Consider the following 13,316-nt stretch of genomic DNA (forward strand, 5'->3'; position numbering starts at 1 on the left):
AAAAAAACACTAATTGCGGCATTCCGTCATACTTCCCGGAAGAATGTGCAAATGTATGTAAATCACAGTCAGAGACGAATACTTGGGGACAATAAGACGGGAAAAGATTCGTGAACGATTGCGAGGTGAAATGAAAATTCTAAAGACGCGAAGCAAGATTGGTAGAATGAGAAAGCAAATTCTTGGAAACAAAAATTGTCACTCACACATACGGGAACATCAATAATTTGTCGAAATTAAATTGTATGAAAAATATTTGTACTTCATACAATAAGAATCGAAATAAATATAGCCACGCTTTGATGCCGTAGAGTAGTAGTGTTTCCCACCGCTGAACTAGATAAGCAATAATTTTAGCGGATGCCAAAAATACGCATCCTCCGGTACTCGTATTGTTTTCATCGTACAAGTCGACAGTAATTACACGTTTTAACGTGATTTAATATCATCCCTAACTATTCAAGTACAGGATTTTAATAACGATGACATTAAAGCCCCTAACGTGGTTACTACAACTGGGAATTTTCCTCTAATAATATTAAATAACATCGGAACTATACAATGTCTTTGAACGACAGCGTTATATCGTTTTTATTTGCTCTAACTTCTGACGTGGAACGATCGAGCGGCTAAATGTTGAGAGTATATCGAATTATACCGAACAGACGAAGCGGACAGAGCGAAACATTCGGAAGAACTTCATTTCTCGCGTTAAATCGCGCAACCGTTTATCGTGTTGTCGCGTAGTTCAATTTATCACGGCATTAAATCTCGTTTTATGCTATGCCCTCCTGGTCCTGTTTGCGAAAATATCAAGACGCGTCTAGGGGAGAAGTAAGTTTTCGCAGGTGTTACAACTCGTGAAATATGCGTATGCGCGAGCAGAAATTTCTCTCGGTAATCAGAACGATAAAATTGTCGTTAAATATTTTGAATCGTTGATTTGGCGAGATGCGCGTGATTTTATTGGTCGAGTTACGATGCGGACTGATTTGCGGGGGTTAAAGTGGAGGGTTGGGTGCGTAGTAGATGGGCGCGTGGTGCAAAGGTGAGCAACTCGAGAGACGTCACTTGTTCACGATCTGGCGAACGGTGCGCTTTTAAGATCATCCCTCGCATGGGGGGAGGGAGGCGCCAGCGTTATTACTGTTTTCCACACGTCATTGATTTCGGCTGGAACTGTCGAGATTCGAGCAACAGATGAATTTATTCTTTGCCGACGAATACCGAAGGGATTTCTATGAAGCAAATATCTGTCATTTATGGAAAGACTATTAATTGTTTTCGAAGTGAGGGAGAACGATTATTGTTGCGTGACTTAAAAGGGAACAGAGGGTAAAGTGATTTATTTCTGTCGCAAACGGTGATTAAGATTCGTGAACGATGGATGTGTCGGATAAATATTCGTTTTACGAGAACATTAGCGACGAATTGGAATACTTGGAAAAAATACGCGGTCCCAAGTATTTATCTTTAACGTTGGTCGTGCCTGTTACCCTTACGTACGTTATCATCTTCGTAACCGGATTTGTTGGCAATGTGATCACTTGCATCGTTATATGGAGGAATCCGACCATGCAGACACCGACGAATTATTACTTGTTCAATTTGGCGGTATCCGATCTGCTGTTTTTAATATTGGGTAAGTTTAAGAAATGTCCGTTACTCGTTGTTTTTCTATATTTTTTGTATACTTTATTCGTCGCAGTTGATGCTGATTCGTAAATATAATCGAATATAATTTGCGATAACTACAAATCGAATCAAAGCGAATTAATTTAAAGAAATATTCGGACGAAATGATACATTAATTAGAAACTTAATTAGACATACAAATTGTGTATAATCTTACGATTGAGAAGTATTTTAACATGGCATTAAAAAAGTTAGAAATTGTCTGCTTTTAACTGTTTTACGATAGTCGTGATTACCGTTGATTTACGTGCAGTGCCGTTGCAGCTCGACCCACGTGTAGATAACTTATCGAATCCATTAGTTGTGATTAATTCATAACTAGTCGAGACATATGTGATTCATTGATGAAAAATTATGTTTGTGTATTATATGTTTCCGGTGGAAATGGAAACTGATATACGTAATGTAAGATAAGAAGTATATGTATCTATGTAATATACATTTATACTTGACATACTATTCAATCCCTATACTTGCAGTTACATTTTATTGACATTTGATCACATTTGTTATTTATTAGAATTGTATTAAAAATAAGAAAATAGAAATAATTAGAACTTCGAGAAAATTATGTAATTAAAAATTCTTTATTCGTCGGAATCTCTGATCTACAATGTCTTTGCCAGTGCACAGTATAAATTAGAAAGTCTATTTAACAAGAGTTTTATGTAGTATTGCCGGTTGCCAGGCGATATTTGCAAAATGGTCACGTATTAGACGTTAATTGTCGGTTAATGGGTTGTTCGATGTTCCTTGCTGTGATTAAAGGTTCCACTTACGATTCCATTCGTTATTCGTTACGATTTCATTTGTATCTGGTGCTGAATCGCGATTCCCCTGAATAAATTAGTTTGCATCGCAAGTAGCCTTACAATTAATTTATGTCCACTGATCTTTGATTTTCGTCCGATGTCATTGTTTTATAATTTTGTATTTTCTTCTCTCTCTTTTTTTTTTATTCACCGAACTAAAGCGGTAATTGAATTCGAATCATTGCAATTGTACAAACTGAGGTATTTCGGAAAGGAATTTCATGGATGAAATCGTGAAGGGAAAAGGAATAGATTTTATTGGAAAATGTTTTTCATTTAAATTATCGCATTCTCTCTTGCTTTTACACTTGCATTATTGAATCAGCAGTTCGTAGGATCCCGTGTTCTTAAGTTGTGAAACATTCAATTATTCGTAAATAGGTCGATCATGAAAGGAAATTGAACGAATAAACTCGATATAAAGGATATTTACTTCACGAGCACGATTTTATCTTCGTTTTGCAACATGGCAATTTCGGAAACGGAGCGTGTAATCAAAGAAAAGCACGAATCCCTATGAAAACAATTACAGTACGAGGGTAAGCACGAATTTTCCAATTGATTTTCAGGTTTACCCTTCGAATTGAGCGTATTTTGGCAACAATATCCATGGCAATGGGGACTAGGCATATGTAAACTGAGAGCATACGTCTCCGAAACGTGAGTCGACGTAGCACCAGTCAAAGAATAGCATACTTTGAACGTTATACGAGATGACGCAAAAAAATCTTGTTTTAAAGCAACTACAAGAATTTTCTTTTTAAAGGTCCTCTTACGTGTCGGTACTAACTATAATGGCATTCTCAGTAGAAAGATATTTGGCAATTTATCATCCTCTTCGTCATTATGGAAGTGGTCTGAAGCGTTCTATACGATCTATATTTGGTGCATGGTTGATAGCTTTGATTTTTGCTATGCCATTCGCTGCTTACATTGATATAGATTACGTTGAGTACCCACAAAGTGAGTTCTTGCAAAGTTATTTGTTATTCTGCATTCTTTGTGGCTTTCGCAAGCTTTACTATACCGCTCGTAAAGTTGCTACCAGAAGTTTCAGCATTTTCTAGGAGCGCTTTAAAGATTTAAACAAGTAGATATTTGAAAAGGTATCGATTTTACATTTGAATTACAAATCGTATTAACGCAATTTTACCATATATTATAGATACGATGTCAGGATAGATATTTGCTCAACGTACACTCTGTAAACTGTATTCATGCGTTCATAAACTGAAAATGTAATCAATAAACTGATGAACGGTTTGGAAAATCGGAAATGTCAATCGAGCAAATGAGAGCAAGAAATTCGAGTCAAAAGCACTTTTCGACATATATATGTATTTTGTGCGCGTTTCATTAATTTTCGTATCGTTCATTTTCCATACGAATTTGATGATACAAGTAATTAAATACGCGAAATTTTGTTCTTTCTTTTTATTCTTCTTTTAAATGGTTACTTTCTCTCGTTGAAAATATCGCTTGGTTTTGATTTCCAGACTCGAAACGAAACTCGGAAGAATCCGCGATTTGCGCGATGCTGAAGGAAAACATGCCAAATTTTCCTCTTTACCAGCTTAGTTGTATCTTCTTCTTTCTCATACCCATGGTGTTTATCGCGGTGCTTTACGTGAGGATAGGGTTGCGAATACAAAGTGATACCCTCGCGCAAAACGTCGAGGGATACGTTCATGGTGAAACCAAACAAGCCCAGTCACGGAAAACCATCACACGGATGCTGAGTAAATGTTCTATTTTAAATAAACATCATCCCGTCCTTTGTTCCTACAAAATGTTAATACGCCCCTCGTAAATACGTTAATCAACTTCGTATACCTTTGTCGCACGTGTAAATATATAGAACGAACTGATTTACCTATGAAGACAGCCATTATTCCGTATAGATGATATCCTATCAAGGAACGTGTTCAGAGATTGATGAGGAAGCCGACGTGGATGTCAAAGTTTCTCGACAACGCGAGATCATCATACCACGAGACAATTTTCACCTTGTCGATAACACGTTACAAAGGTTGAAAGTACTAACATTCTTGCGAGTTGTAACGTAGTTGAAAATTTCATTACCTCGTTTATTTACCCTCTTCCTGATCTTTCTATTTAATTCATTTGAAGAATACACGGAGAAGAACACGATAAGACATATTCCTCATTTCTTTTTTCTTTTTTTACAGAGGAACAGTTTTATAGACTTTCGATGAATCCCATGTTATCAAAATTGCTTTTTAATTGGCTTTACAGTTAAACGTATGTTTTTCTATTCACTTAAAAATTTTCAAAATATTTCTCGTCATCATATTAAAACGTTAAAGATACTAAAATATATGCCTTTAACTTCCACGAGCTTTCGTTAGCTTATCAGCTAGTTTTAATAGAGTTTAATCTTTGTTCAATAGATTTTAATAGTTTTAATCTTTGAACCTAACAGGTTGTTTTCACTCTCGATTCCATTATATTACAATTCTTTCGCTCGTTCATAAAGCGATATTAAAATTAGGGAACCAACAAGAATGCACTTAGATTTTTGGCCGGTGATCTTCATTTATAAACATTGCTGCACCTTTCACGGTTCGTTGTAAGGTATTAATATTTATTTATAGTTATTATATTGGGAAGAGGAAAAGAGGAGGAGAAAGAGGTATCAGGTAGTATCAGTAAACATCAAGGTGGATAGAAATCGTGCTTCGACTTGGTTCTACAGGTGCCGTAGTGATCACATTTTTCATCTGTTGGGCTCCATTTCACATTCAACGATTATTATACGTGTACGAAGATTCGACGTATGATGACATAAACCAGTGGGTGTACCCGCTCACTGGTTGCCTTTACTACTTCAGCACCACCATCAATCCCATCCTGTATAATGTGATGAGTGCGAAATATCGGAATGCTTTTAAGGAAACATGTCGATGCTCCCCTAGCAATCCATCCATTAGCAGAGTTGGCCTGAGTAGCATGAGAGATTCCAGTACAATTTGTGGTGTCAGGCCTAGTCAAGCATCTCAGGTGTTTCGAGAAAGAAGCGTAAATAGCCAACGATATGGGATGTAAGTCAAATTTGATTAATGCTTGTTAAAAGTATCTCCCTTGCTCGTCGTTAATTTTGCACCCATTTTTGTGCTTGGTGAATTGTTTGTCGTACGAACTACGATTACGCTTTACACCGTAAAACTTCGTAAACCAATTCACGCTCCCAGAAATTGTTGTTTCCGGCATATATGTAGGTACGGTGCTTCGGATCCTGTGGAAAACAAGTCGCACGAGACAGCTCAATTACAGCCAGACGATGGAGAGGATGAAAAGCGAACGAATAACGTACCTGCGAACTATTCTTTGACAACAGACAAAAACACTAACGAAATCGGTGCTTCGCGATATTTGCAACAGACAAAAAGATCATCGAACCTAATACACGCGAAAAATAGACGTCTCAAATATCAAGTGTCTGACGAAGATGAGACTCCCTCGAATGAAACGCACATCTGATCATCGTATTTTGGAAGAACGGTATATATTTAAGGAATAGCGCACAGAAAAGTCAATGATAATTTCAAACAAAAAAAGTTAAGAACTTTGTGATGTTATCGCGCAAGCTTCGTTCGTTGTAATCCTTTAAGATCATCCTTCCAAAGTATTAATCCCTGGCTTATCTTGTCAAGGAAAATGGCTCACATGTTACGAATTTCTCGCATCCTTGCACATTAGCAAGTAACGGAAAATCGGAATTTACGTATTTGCTAGGATCGATTGAAGATATTGAAAAGTACTTTGAAGTTCGTGTGGGAACCTTTAAGGAAGATTGATCGAGTGTAAGGTAAGTGTGGTCGACCAAATGTAGCTTTCAAATATTTATGATAGCGAGACTGGAATAAAAATTGATATTCCAGCTTAAGAATCGTTGATACGAATAGTTGAAATTTATAGGCGGGAGATAATTTCCAAACGTTAAAAAGAGGGCTTCAAGAGGACAAAACTATAGACAAGTTATTAAATTGTACACACGTAGAATACAATTACGTTATTTAAAAATACTATGTCGAAAAATGCTGCGGATTGTATTCCATTTCTAACATGATATTGATATGGCTTTTGGTGACCCTCGGTATTTTGTTAGACTTTTGTGCTGTCACGTACAGACAAATATACAGGATCAATAGCAGCTTTTTCCCAAACCATGAAACGCAACATTATCAATGCATTCACTGTGAATCTGTTACACGTGTAAACATCCCATTAGATTGTAGCCGGCATATATTACCATATTAAATGTCGCTTTATATAATTGTTAGTAATTTCAAAATCTATTCGACTCTAATTCCTAGTTTATACGTATAACGTAGTCTAGGATATTTTCCTTTCTTTTAGTATATTTTAGAAGTTCGAGTTTTCTCTTTTTTTTTATTTGAAACGCATTTACAGGGATAGTCTAGCAATTTTAAGACTTGGAAAAAAAAATCGATTGTATTCACTTATCTATCATCTAAAATAGAACTTGCTTCCCTTATCCTTACTTCAAAAATCCCAAGAGCTTTTTAACCATGCAAGACATGGAAAGTCTTTTCGAGCGAACTAACGAAAAAGATCTTCATCGGTATCTTTTCGTCACAAGGATGGAAAATATACGGTCGAACGGATCGCCAAGCTTAAAAGTTTTCGCAACTTCATTGTTAACATTTCCAGGATCAGAGAGGTTTACAGTCGAACATCAAGAAGAAGTTTCATCTTGATGAAAATCTTGGAAAAATATTTGACGATACGTTTGGCGACATTGCAATTTTGTATAATCGAATACCGAAAATAAAGAAACGAATTTGTGTAAAATCTGAAGTACAAAACATGTATATATGACTGTACTTATTGATGAATTTTAATCTTTTGTTCCTACAAAGTTTTCACTGTTCACCTTCTATTAATGCAACTATATTATTACATGTTAATGAGAGTCAATTCAATCAACTTTCCTTAGTAGTTATTAATGCTTATCGAAGGTATTGATCACCTTTCCTGTCCTTACCGGACAGTTAAATTAATTATTTCTTTTGAAATTGTTGAAACTTAAAACTTGTAGTGAATTTCGCGATATCTATTTGCAAAAGTTAGAAGCAACACTTTCCAACTTCGATTAAAATCTAATCAAGTTTAATTTTAGTCACGTATTCGATTCCTATCTTTGATATAATGAACGATTATCAATAAGTTTTGAATATAACACGCCATAATGAGGAGAAACAAACGTAAAATTGTTAAAGTACTCAAAGAGAAATTTCAAACGGCTATGATAAATTATGATTATGGATCACGCCATTTTCAACAAGATCTCTATACTATTTGATTGTACCTTTGATTGTAACAAGTACACCATTAGTATGGTGTAATTCTGAACCATTAAACTAACGCTCGAAACTCGCGAAAACATTCTCGGGTTAACATTTTGATTGATGCCAAATCTTTTCTCGGCGAAGAAATGGTATTTCTTGATCAATTTCGTTCACTTCAAGGATACGATAATAAATGGCAATTTATTTACAAAATTAATTTCATCGAACATATCTGTTCTGAAAGTTGTAATAAAACATCTTTCTAGAGAACTGAAAGATTCAATTTTCGTTTCTAGTTTCAAGAACATTTCAGACTGTATTTCTTCGTAAAATATTTTCACATATTCATCAAATGTCTATTATGATATCTGGTAATACCTATTCACTGCACATGCGATAATGGTATTGGTTTTTGAATCGATAAACGTCATACACTGCATAGAAATCAATCGCTACTTAGCTACAATTTTATAAATAAGTCTACTTACTAACAATTGCAATAAATCAATAGGAAAAATTTAATTTTCATTATTTTATGTTCTTATTAGTTGTTTGTTATAGGTGCTTAATACATTTCCATTTCTATTCCAAAGGTTTTCCTTGGTATTGTATTTTTCTTTCGTTTTCGTGCGATTGAATGTATAAAAATTAAATCCGTCAAACTGAAATTCAACGGTTTGAGAAACGTCGCTGTTCTTCGTGTAAGGTTCATGAATCATTAAGGAGAAAAACGTGTATTTCTTTATTTTTGTTGGAACGTTCGAAAAAGTAATTTCATATATCACGGAAGATAGATTTTCTATTGATTGATAATTGTAATAATCATGTAAAAATTTTTGCAATTTTCGATCTGTTAAATTTGGAAGATAATGACATTATAAAAATATAACATTTTCTTTAGGAAAATAGACAAGTAAATAAATTATAACATAGAGTAAAAAGTGATTATATTATATACAAATTATCTCACATAATAATTTATCGACAGTGTAATGTTATCAATATAGATCCTAGTAACTTTCTAGTTTTTTTAATGTAACTAGCTGCATATACTGATTCCAAATTTTAACGGTCTCGTTTGAATAGTACTGGCCACTGGCCTTATAAGTTTGACTTTCAAAGTTATTATAACATAATTTATACAAAAATGCAACGTGATTCCCTACATTATGATGTAATACAAGTTTTAATGTAACTGTTTTAATATAACATTTTCTTACTTTCGTCATGTGCGTGTGATGATTTTATTGTTTTGTATTGTACTTGTTTTTGTTTACACACGTGCCCTTTATTTATGGGTGTATTTTAAATAAGATATGAAACGATAGTAAAATATCTACTGGAGTCTGGAATATTATTTTACGATTATTTGTTAACAAAGCATAACTAATTATGGTGAGTAAACATATTTTGTAATGTTTAAACGTCAAATATATTTCTTAATGTGATACTTCTTATAAGCCCATGTATTAATTTTAGTAGGGGATGGAATATTTTATGACGCAAAATTCGAAAAAACAGAATGAAAAATATATTAAATATGATAATATGAAACTTCAATCTGATAAAGAAATGGAAGAATCTCTTTGTAGCTCACAAAACTTTTATTTGAAGTTGTCACAAGATTCTACTATATCTCATTCTCAAGAAGTAAATGATGATGAAGATATAATAGTAATAAGTGATTCTAGCTCTAATTCAACTTGTTCTGTTTCTAAGTATGCTTCTACATCAAAAGTTGCATCAAATAAACATATTCCAACAGACAATAAGATTTATATTCTAGATTCTTCAGATTCTGAGTCTTCAGAGACTACAGATAAAAAGTATTTCAAAACATGCAAGATAAATGAAAAATTGCAGTTTGCTAGTAATTACAAAGAAAGAAAAGATATTGCAAAAGGCAATGAGATATTATATACATCTGATGAATCTTCCAGTATTGAGTATATCAAAGAAGATATACCTTCTATATCTTCTAATAAAACTAGTAGCACTTATGTCAGTTCTACTACAGAAAACATCGTTAAAAGCATGGCAGATACAAATGTCAAATCTCATAGCGATACTATTAATAATGATGTTAATAGTTCTAAGAATTCTGGTAGTATTGCTCGATCATTTAAAACTGCATCTGCTACGAATAGGAACTGCATTGATTTTAAGAAGAAACTTTCACGAGAAGATGCTAAAAATATTCTAAAAAATATAAAATCTTCACGATTAATATATGAATCACCAAAAATTAGAAAAGAGAAAAATATTTCGCTGGATAAGGAGATAGATGACAATGTTATACATCCAGCTATTTCACCAAAAAATAAGTTAAAAGCAAACAATATAGTTATCGATGAAGATCCAATAGATTCTGAGACTGATATTATTCAAGGCTCTCAGGTGAATCTAACAAATCCTTATAAAACCCATGTTAGTAAATTTTTGAGTAAAACATGTGCAAAAGAAGATCAAGGGCCAACATATACTGAACTATCAGAGAGGAAAAAACAACAGATTTCACAATGGCTCATGGCTAATTCACAAAGTGATTCCCAAAGTGATAGTTCACCTGGTATTGTGCCCCTTACTAATACAAATGATATAAGTTCTGGTAATAGTAGTCTGGAAAGATTAGAGATGAATTATGAAACTCCAAATAATAGAGGGAGAATACATCAGTTTCCTGTAAGAGAAAGTAAAACTACAAATCCAGATTATAATAAAACATCTTACCATACAGTACCGCATCAGAATACAATAAATGAATTTGTCCAAAGAACAAAACATAATGATCTTGAGCTCCCTACATTAAAAAAGAGTCATATTGAAAATAATGTGTCAACTCCAACGAATTCTACAATGAATGTACCACAAAACATAAATATCATGGATTGTGCAGATATATTAGATAAATTATATGGCAAATCTTGGCGCAATAAAGCTGATGTATTGTTTCCAAACTCTGAACCACGTAAACAAATAATTAAAACAAAAAATAGAGCAGTTCAAACTGATAGGTACTTTGCAAGTGTTATAGTAAAAAATATAGTATCATAATATATAATTAATTAATAATAATCTATTAATTAATATTTATAAATATCAACTGTTACAGAAAGATTACAAAGAGGGAAAGATTTTACATACCAGATTCAGATGACGATTTTAAAGCATGTAAGTAATTATACTATACTTTTTATGAAACTAAATTTTATGTTTATTTTAAAAAGATGGATAAAAAGGCAGTTTTAATTATTTTTAATTCAATAGCTCTAAACGATTTGAAATTACGAAATTCATCAACAAAAAAGGATGTGCGGAAAAATACGACGAGGAGAGACAACTTTATTAAAGATGAAACATCATCAGAAAGTGGATGTGAAAGTTTGTACTATACTGCATTGACGAATCCAAGGGTATCAAAAAATAGTACACAATCAAAACTGACAGCTCCAGCAATTGCACGACGGTAATAAACAATTATATTTTTAGAGTAAATATCTATAAAAAATGAAATTTTTATAACTGTAACATTTTATTTTTAGAGTTCTTGCAATATGTGATTCAGATACTGAAGATGAAGGTAATATACACAATGATAATCAAATATTTAACATAAGAAGAAGAAAATTGTCATTTAGTAATGATGAAAGTGAAGGCTCGAGCACTAGTGAATTTGATCCTGGTGATGATGTACCACCAAAATCTACAATTAAGAAAAGTAACGCATATTCACGTTATTTACATAATATGTTATGTGTGATGTATCTAATATGGAAAATATTTTTATAGCTTCTACTAAAGCTAGACAGCAATTATTTAAATTAAACACTCAAAGCAAATTAACTTCTGATAATTCAAAGTATGAAAGATGTACCAGCTTCCTGGCATCTTTGGCTCAAAGTGTTTCTCTTGCTAATGTACATCCAGATGCTAAGAAATACAGATTAGATTATAAAAATAACAAAGAAGATTTGTGCAATTATTTGTATAAATTATATAATGAAAAAGTATTTGATAATGAGTTACCAAAAGACATGTCAATGGAGTGGAATGTTCGTATGAGAGGAACTGCTGGTTTTTGTTATAACAAAAAATCAGTGAGAACACTTGGTGGTATTGTAAGATCTTCGCGAATAGTTTTGGCAACAAAGGTATGATTATATGGTTTTTAAGAAACTTCTGAGATATGTATTAATTAAATAAATTTTCATATATAGATTTTAGATACTCCAGACAGACTTAGAGATACCTTAATTCATGAAATGTGTCATGCAGCTGCATGGTTGATAAATGGGGTTTCTGATGGACATGGTCCATTTTGGACAAAATGGTAAATTATAATAATTAATTATTCACACATTCACTAAAATATTAATTTAATTAATTACTTTATAGGGCCAATAAAGCTATGAAAATATTTCCTGAACTACCTCCAATAAGAAGGTGTCATGATTACGAAATTAAAACAAAATTTACATATAAATGTGTAGGCTGTGGATACAGGTAAAATGCATTGTATAAGATTGATAACATATACATACATAACTTATCTAATTATAAGTTTCGAAGATATATATATGTTTGAATTATTTTGAACTTTATTACAGTATTGGTAGACATTCCAAATCTTTGGATATCGAAAAAAAACGATGTGGTCATTGCTATGGAAAATTCGAATTATTATTAAACAAGACAACAAAATCTGGGACTGTACAAATGCAAACTCCGAAAAGAGAACTTTCGGCGTTTGCGCTTTATGTTAAAGAAAACTATAATTCCGTAAAAAAAGAACGTAACATAAAACATGCTGAAGTGATGAAAATTTTAGGTCAGCAATTTTCGGAAATTAAGATTGCAAAGAAACAAGAAAATTTTGGAAATAATCCAAATATTTCGAGTTAAATAAGTGACTGAAAACATATTTAGCATTTACATCAAATGCTTCTTATATTTTATACAGACTGCGTATTTTATAGAACTTAATCATTCTTGTTTTATGTGAACACTTCATGATTGGCACAACTGACATGTTTTACCATTGCAGGCATTGGAGTATAAATAGTAGAACGAAATGTTTATTATACACAAGATAGGGTTATTATATTGTAGTAAACATGATCTTTAGATCGATGAATTGTATAGACGTGGTGACAACTTGTAAAAGCTGTTAGCGAAAGTTCTTAATAAATGACGTATACAAATTAAATCGCTGTAACTTTATTTCAATTAGTAGGATATTATTTATAATCAGGGAATGAATTGAAATACCTTTTATTTTGATAAAATTCACATACATATACAATATTAATGTATAACGTGATGTTAAAGCGATTAATTAATTTGATAATCTCCAATAATTTATCGAAATAATCGGACTTGTTTCCATGTAAAGTATCACGATTATTGAATGGAAACGCTGTTTAAGATTATTTGCATTGTGAGACGCATGCGTGAAATTCACGGTGTGGCGGCGGCA

General features: G+C 32.9%; 2 protein-coding genes across 4 annotated transcripts; both read left to right on the plus strand.

The window, feature by feature from the left end:
* The first annotated feature begins 444 nt into the window (after positions 1-444).
* Positions 445-6,766, plus strand: LOC138181275 (neuropeptides capa receptor). Of its 2 annotated transcripts, XM_069116004.1 has the most exons (7): positions 445-1,642; positions 3,077-3,167; positions 3,274-3,470; positions 4,004-4,246; positions 5,224-5,569; positions 5,747-6,029; positions 6,182-6,766. In XM_069116004.1, the coding sequence occupies exons 1-6, from the start codon at positions 1,384-1,386 to the stop codon at positions 6,006-6,008; spliced, it is 1,398 nt and encodes a 465-aa protein (XP_068972105.1). In that variant the 5' UTR covers positions 445-1,383; the 3' UTR covers positions 6,009-6,029; positions 6,182-6,766. The 2 variants fall into 2 exon arrangements, with proteins under 2 accessions (XP_068972105.1, XP_068972104.1); XM_069116003.1 differs by having other exon boundaries at positions 5,747-6,766.
* Positions 6,767-8,901: 2,135 nt separating this feature from the next.
* On the plus strand, positions 8,902-13,046 carry LOC138180917 (germ cell nuclear acidic protein). 2 transcript variants are annotated; one of them, XM_069115277.1, is made up of 10 exons: positions 8,902-9,235; positions 9,323-10,854; positions 10,953-11,011; positions 11,108-11,306; positions 11,383-11,558; positions 11,630-11,991; positions 12,058-12,170; positions 12,236-12,343; positions 12,448-12,668; positions 12,885-13,046. In XM_069115277.1, exons 1-10 carry the CDS (start codon positions 9,233-9,235, stop codon positions 12,896-12,898), a joined length of 2,787 nt encoding a protein of 928 aa, XP_068971378.1. In that variant the 5' UTR covers positions 8,902-9,232; the 3' UTR covers positions 12,899-13,046. The 2 variants fall into 2 exon arrangements, with proteins under 2 accessions (XP_068971378.1, XP_068971377.1); XM_069115276.1 differs by having other exon boundaries at positions 12,448-13,046.
* The last annotated feature ends 270 nt before the right edge of the window (positions 13,047-13,316 follow it).

Source organism: Bombus flavifrons, chromosome 6 (genome assembly GCF_040668555.2).
Source record: "Bombus flavifrons isolate JBK064 chromosome 6, iyBomFlav1_principal, whole genome shotgun sequence".
Classification (NCBI taxonomy): domain Eukaryota; kingdom Metazoa; phylum Arthropoda; class Insecta; order Hymenoptera; family Apidae; genus Bombus; species Bombus flavifrons.

What these genes read in the sequence shown, in the direction of transcription:
- LOC138181275 (XM_069116003.1), top strand. Translation starts at nt 1,384, where the DNA reads ATGGATGTGTCGGATAAATATTCGTTTTACGAGAACATTAGCGACGAA. An exon ending in TCTGCTGTTTTTAATATTGG is followed by an intron (nt 1,643 to 3,076) that starts GTAAGTTTAAGA and finishes ATTGATTTTCAG; the next exon opens with GTTTACCCTTCGAATTGAGC. An exon ending in AGAGCATACGTCTCCGAAAC is followed by an intron (nt 3,168 to 3,273) that starts GTGAGTCGACGT and finishes TTCTTTTTAAAG; the next exon opens with GTCCTCTTACGTGTCGGTAC.
- LOC138180917 (XM_069115276.1), top strand. An exon ending in AGATGACGATTTTAAAGCAT is followed by an intron (nt 11,012 to 11,107) that starts GTAAGTAATTAT and finishes TTAATTCAATAG; the next exon opens with CTCTAAACGATTTGAAATTA. An exon ending in GCTCCAGCAATTGCACGACG is followed by an intron (nt 11,307 to 11,382) that starts GTAATAAACAAT and finishes TTTTATTTTTAG; the next exon opens with AGTTCTTGCAATATGTGATT.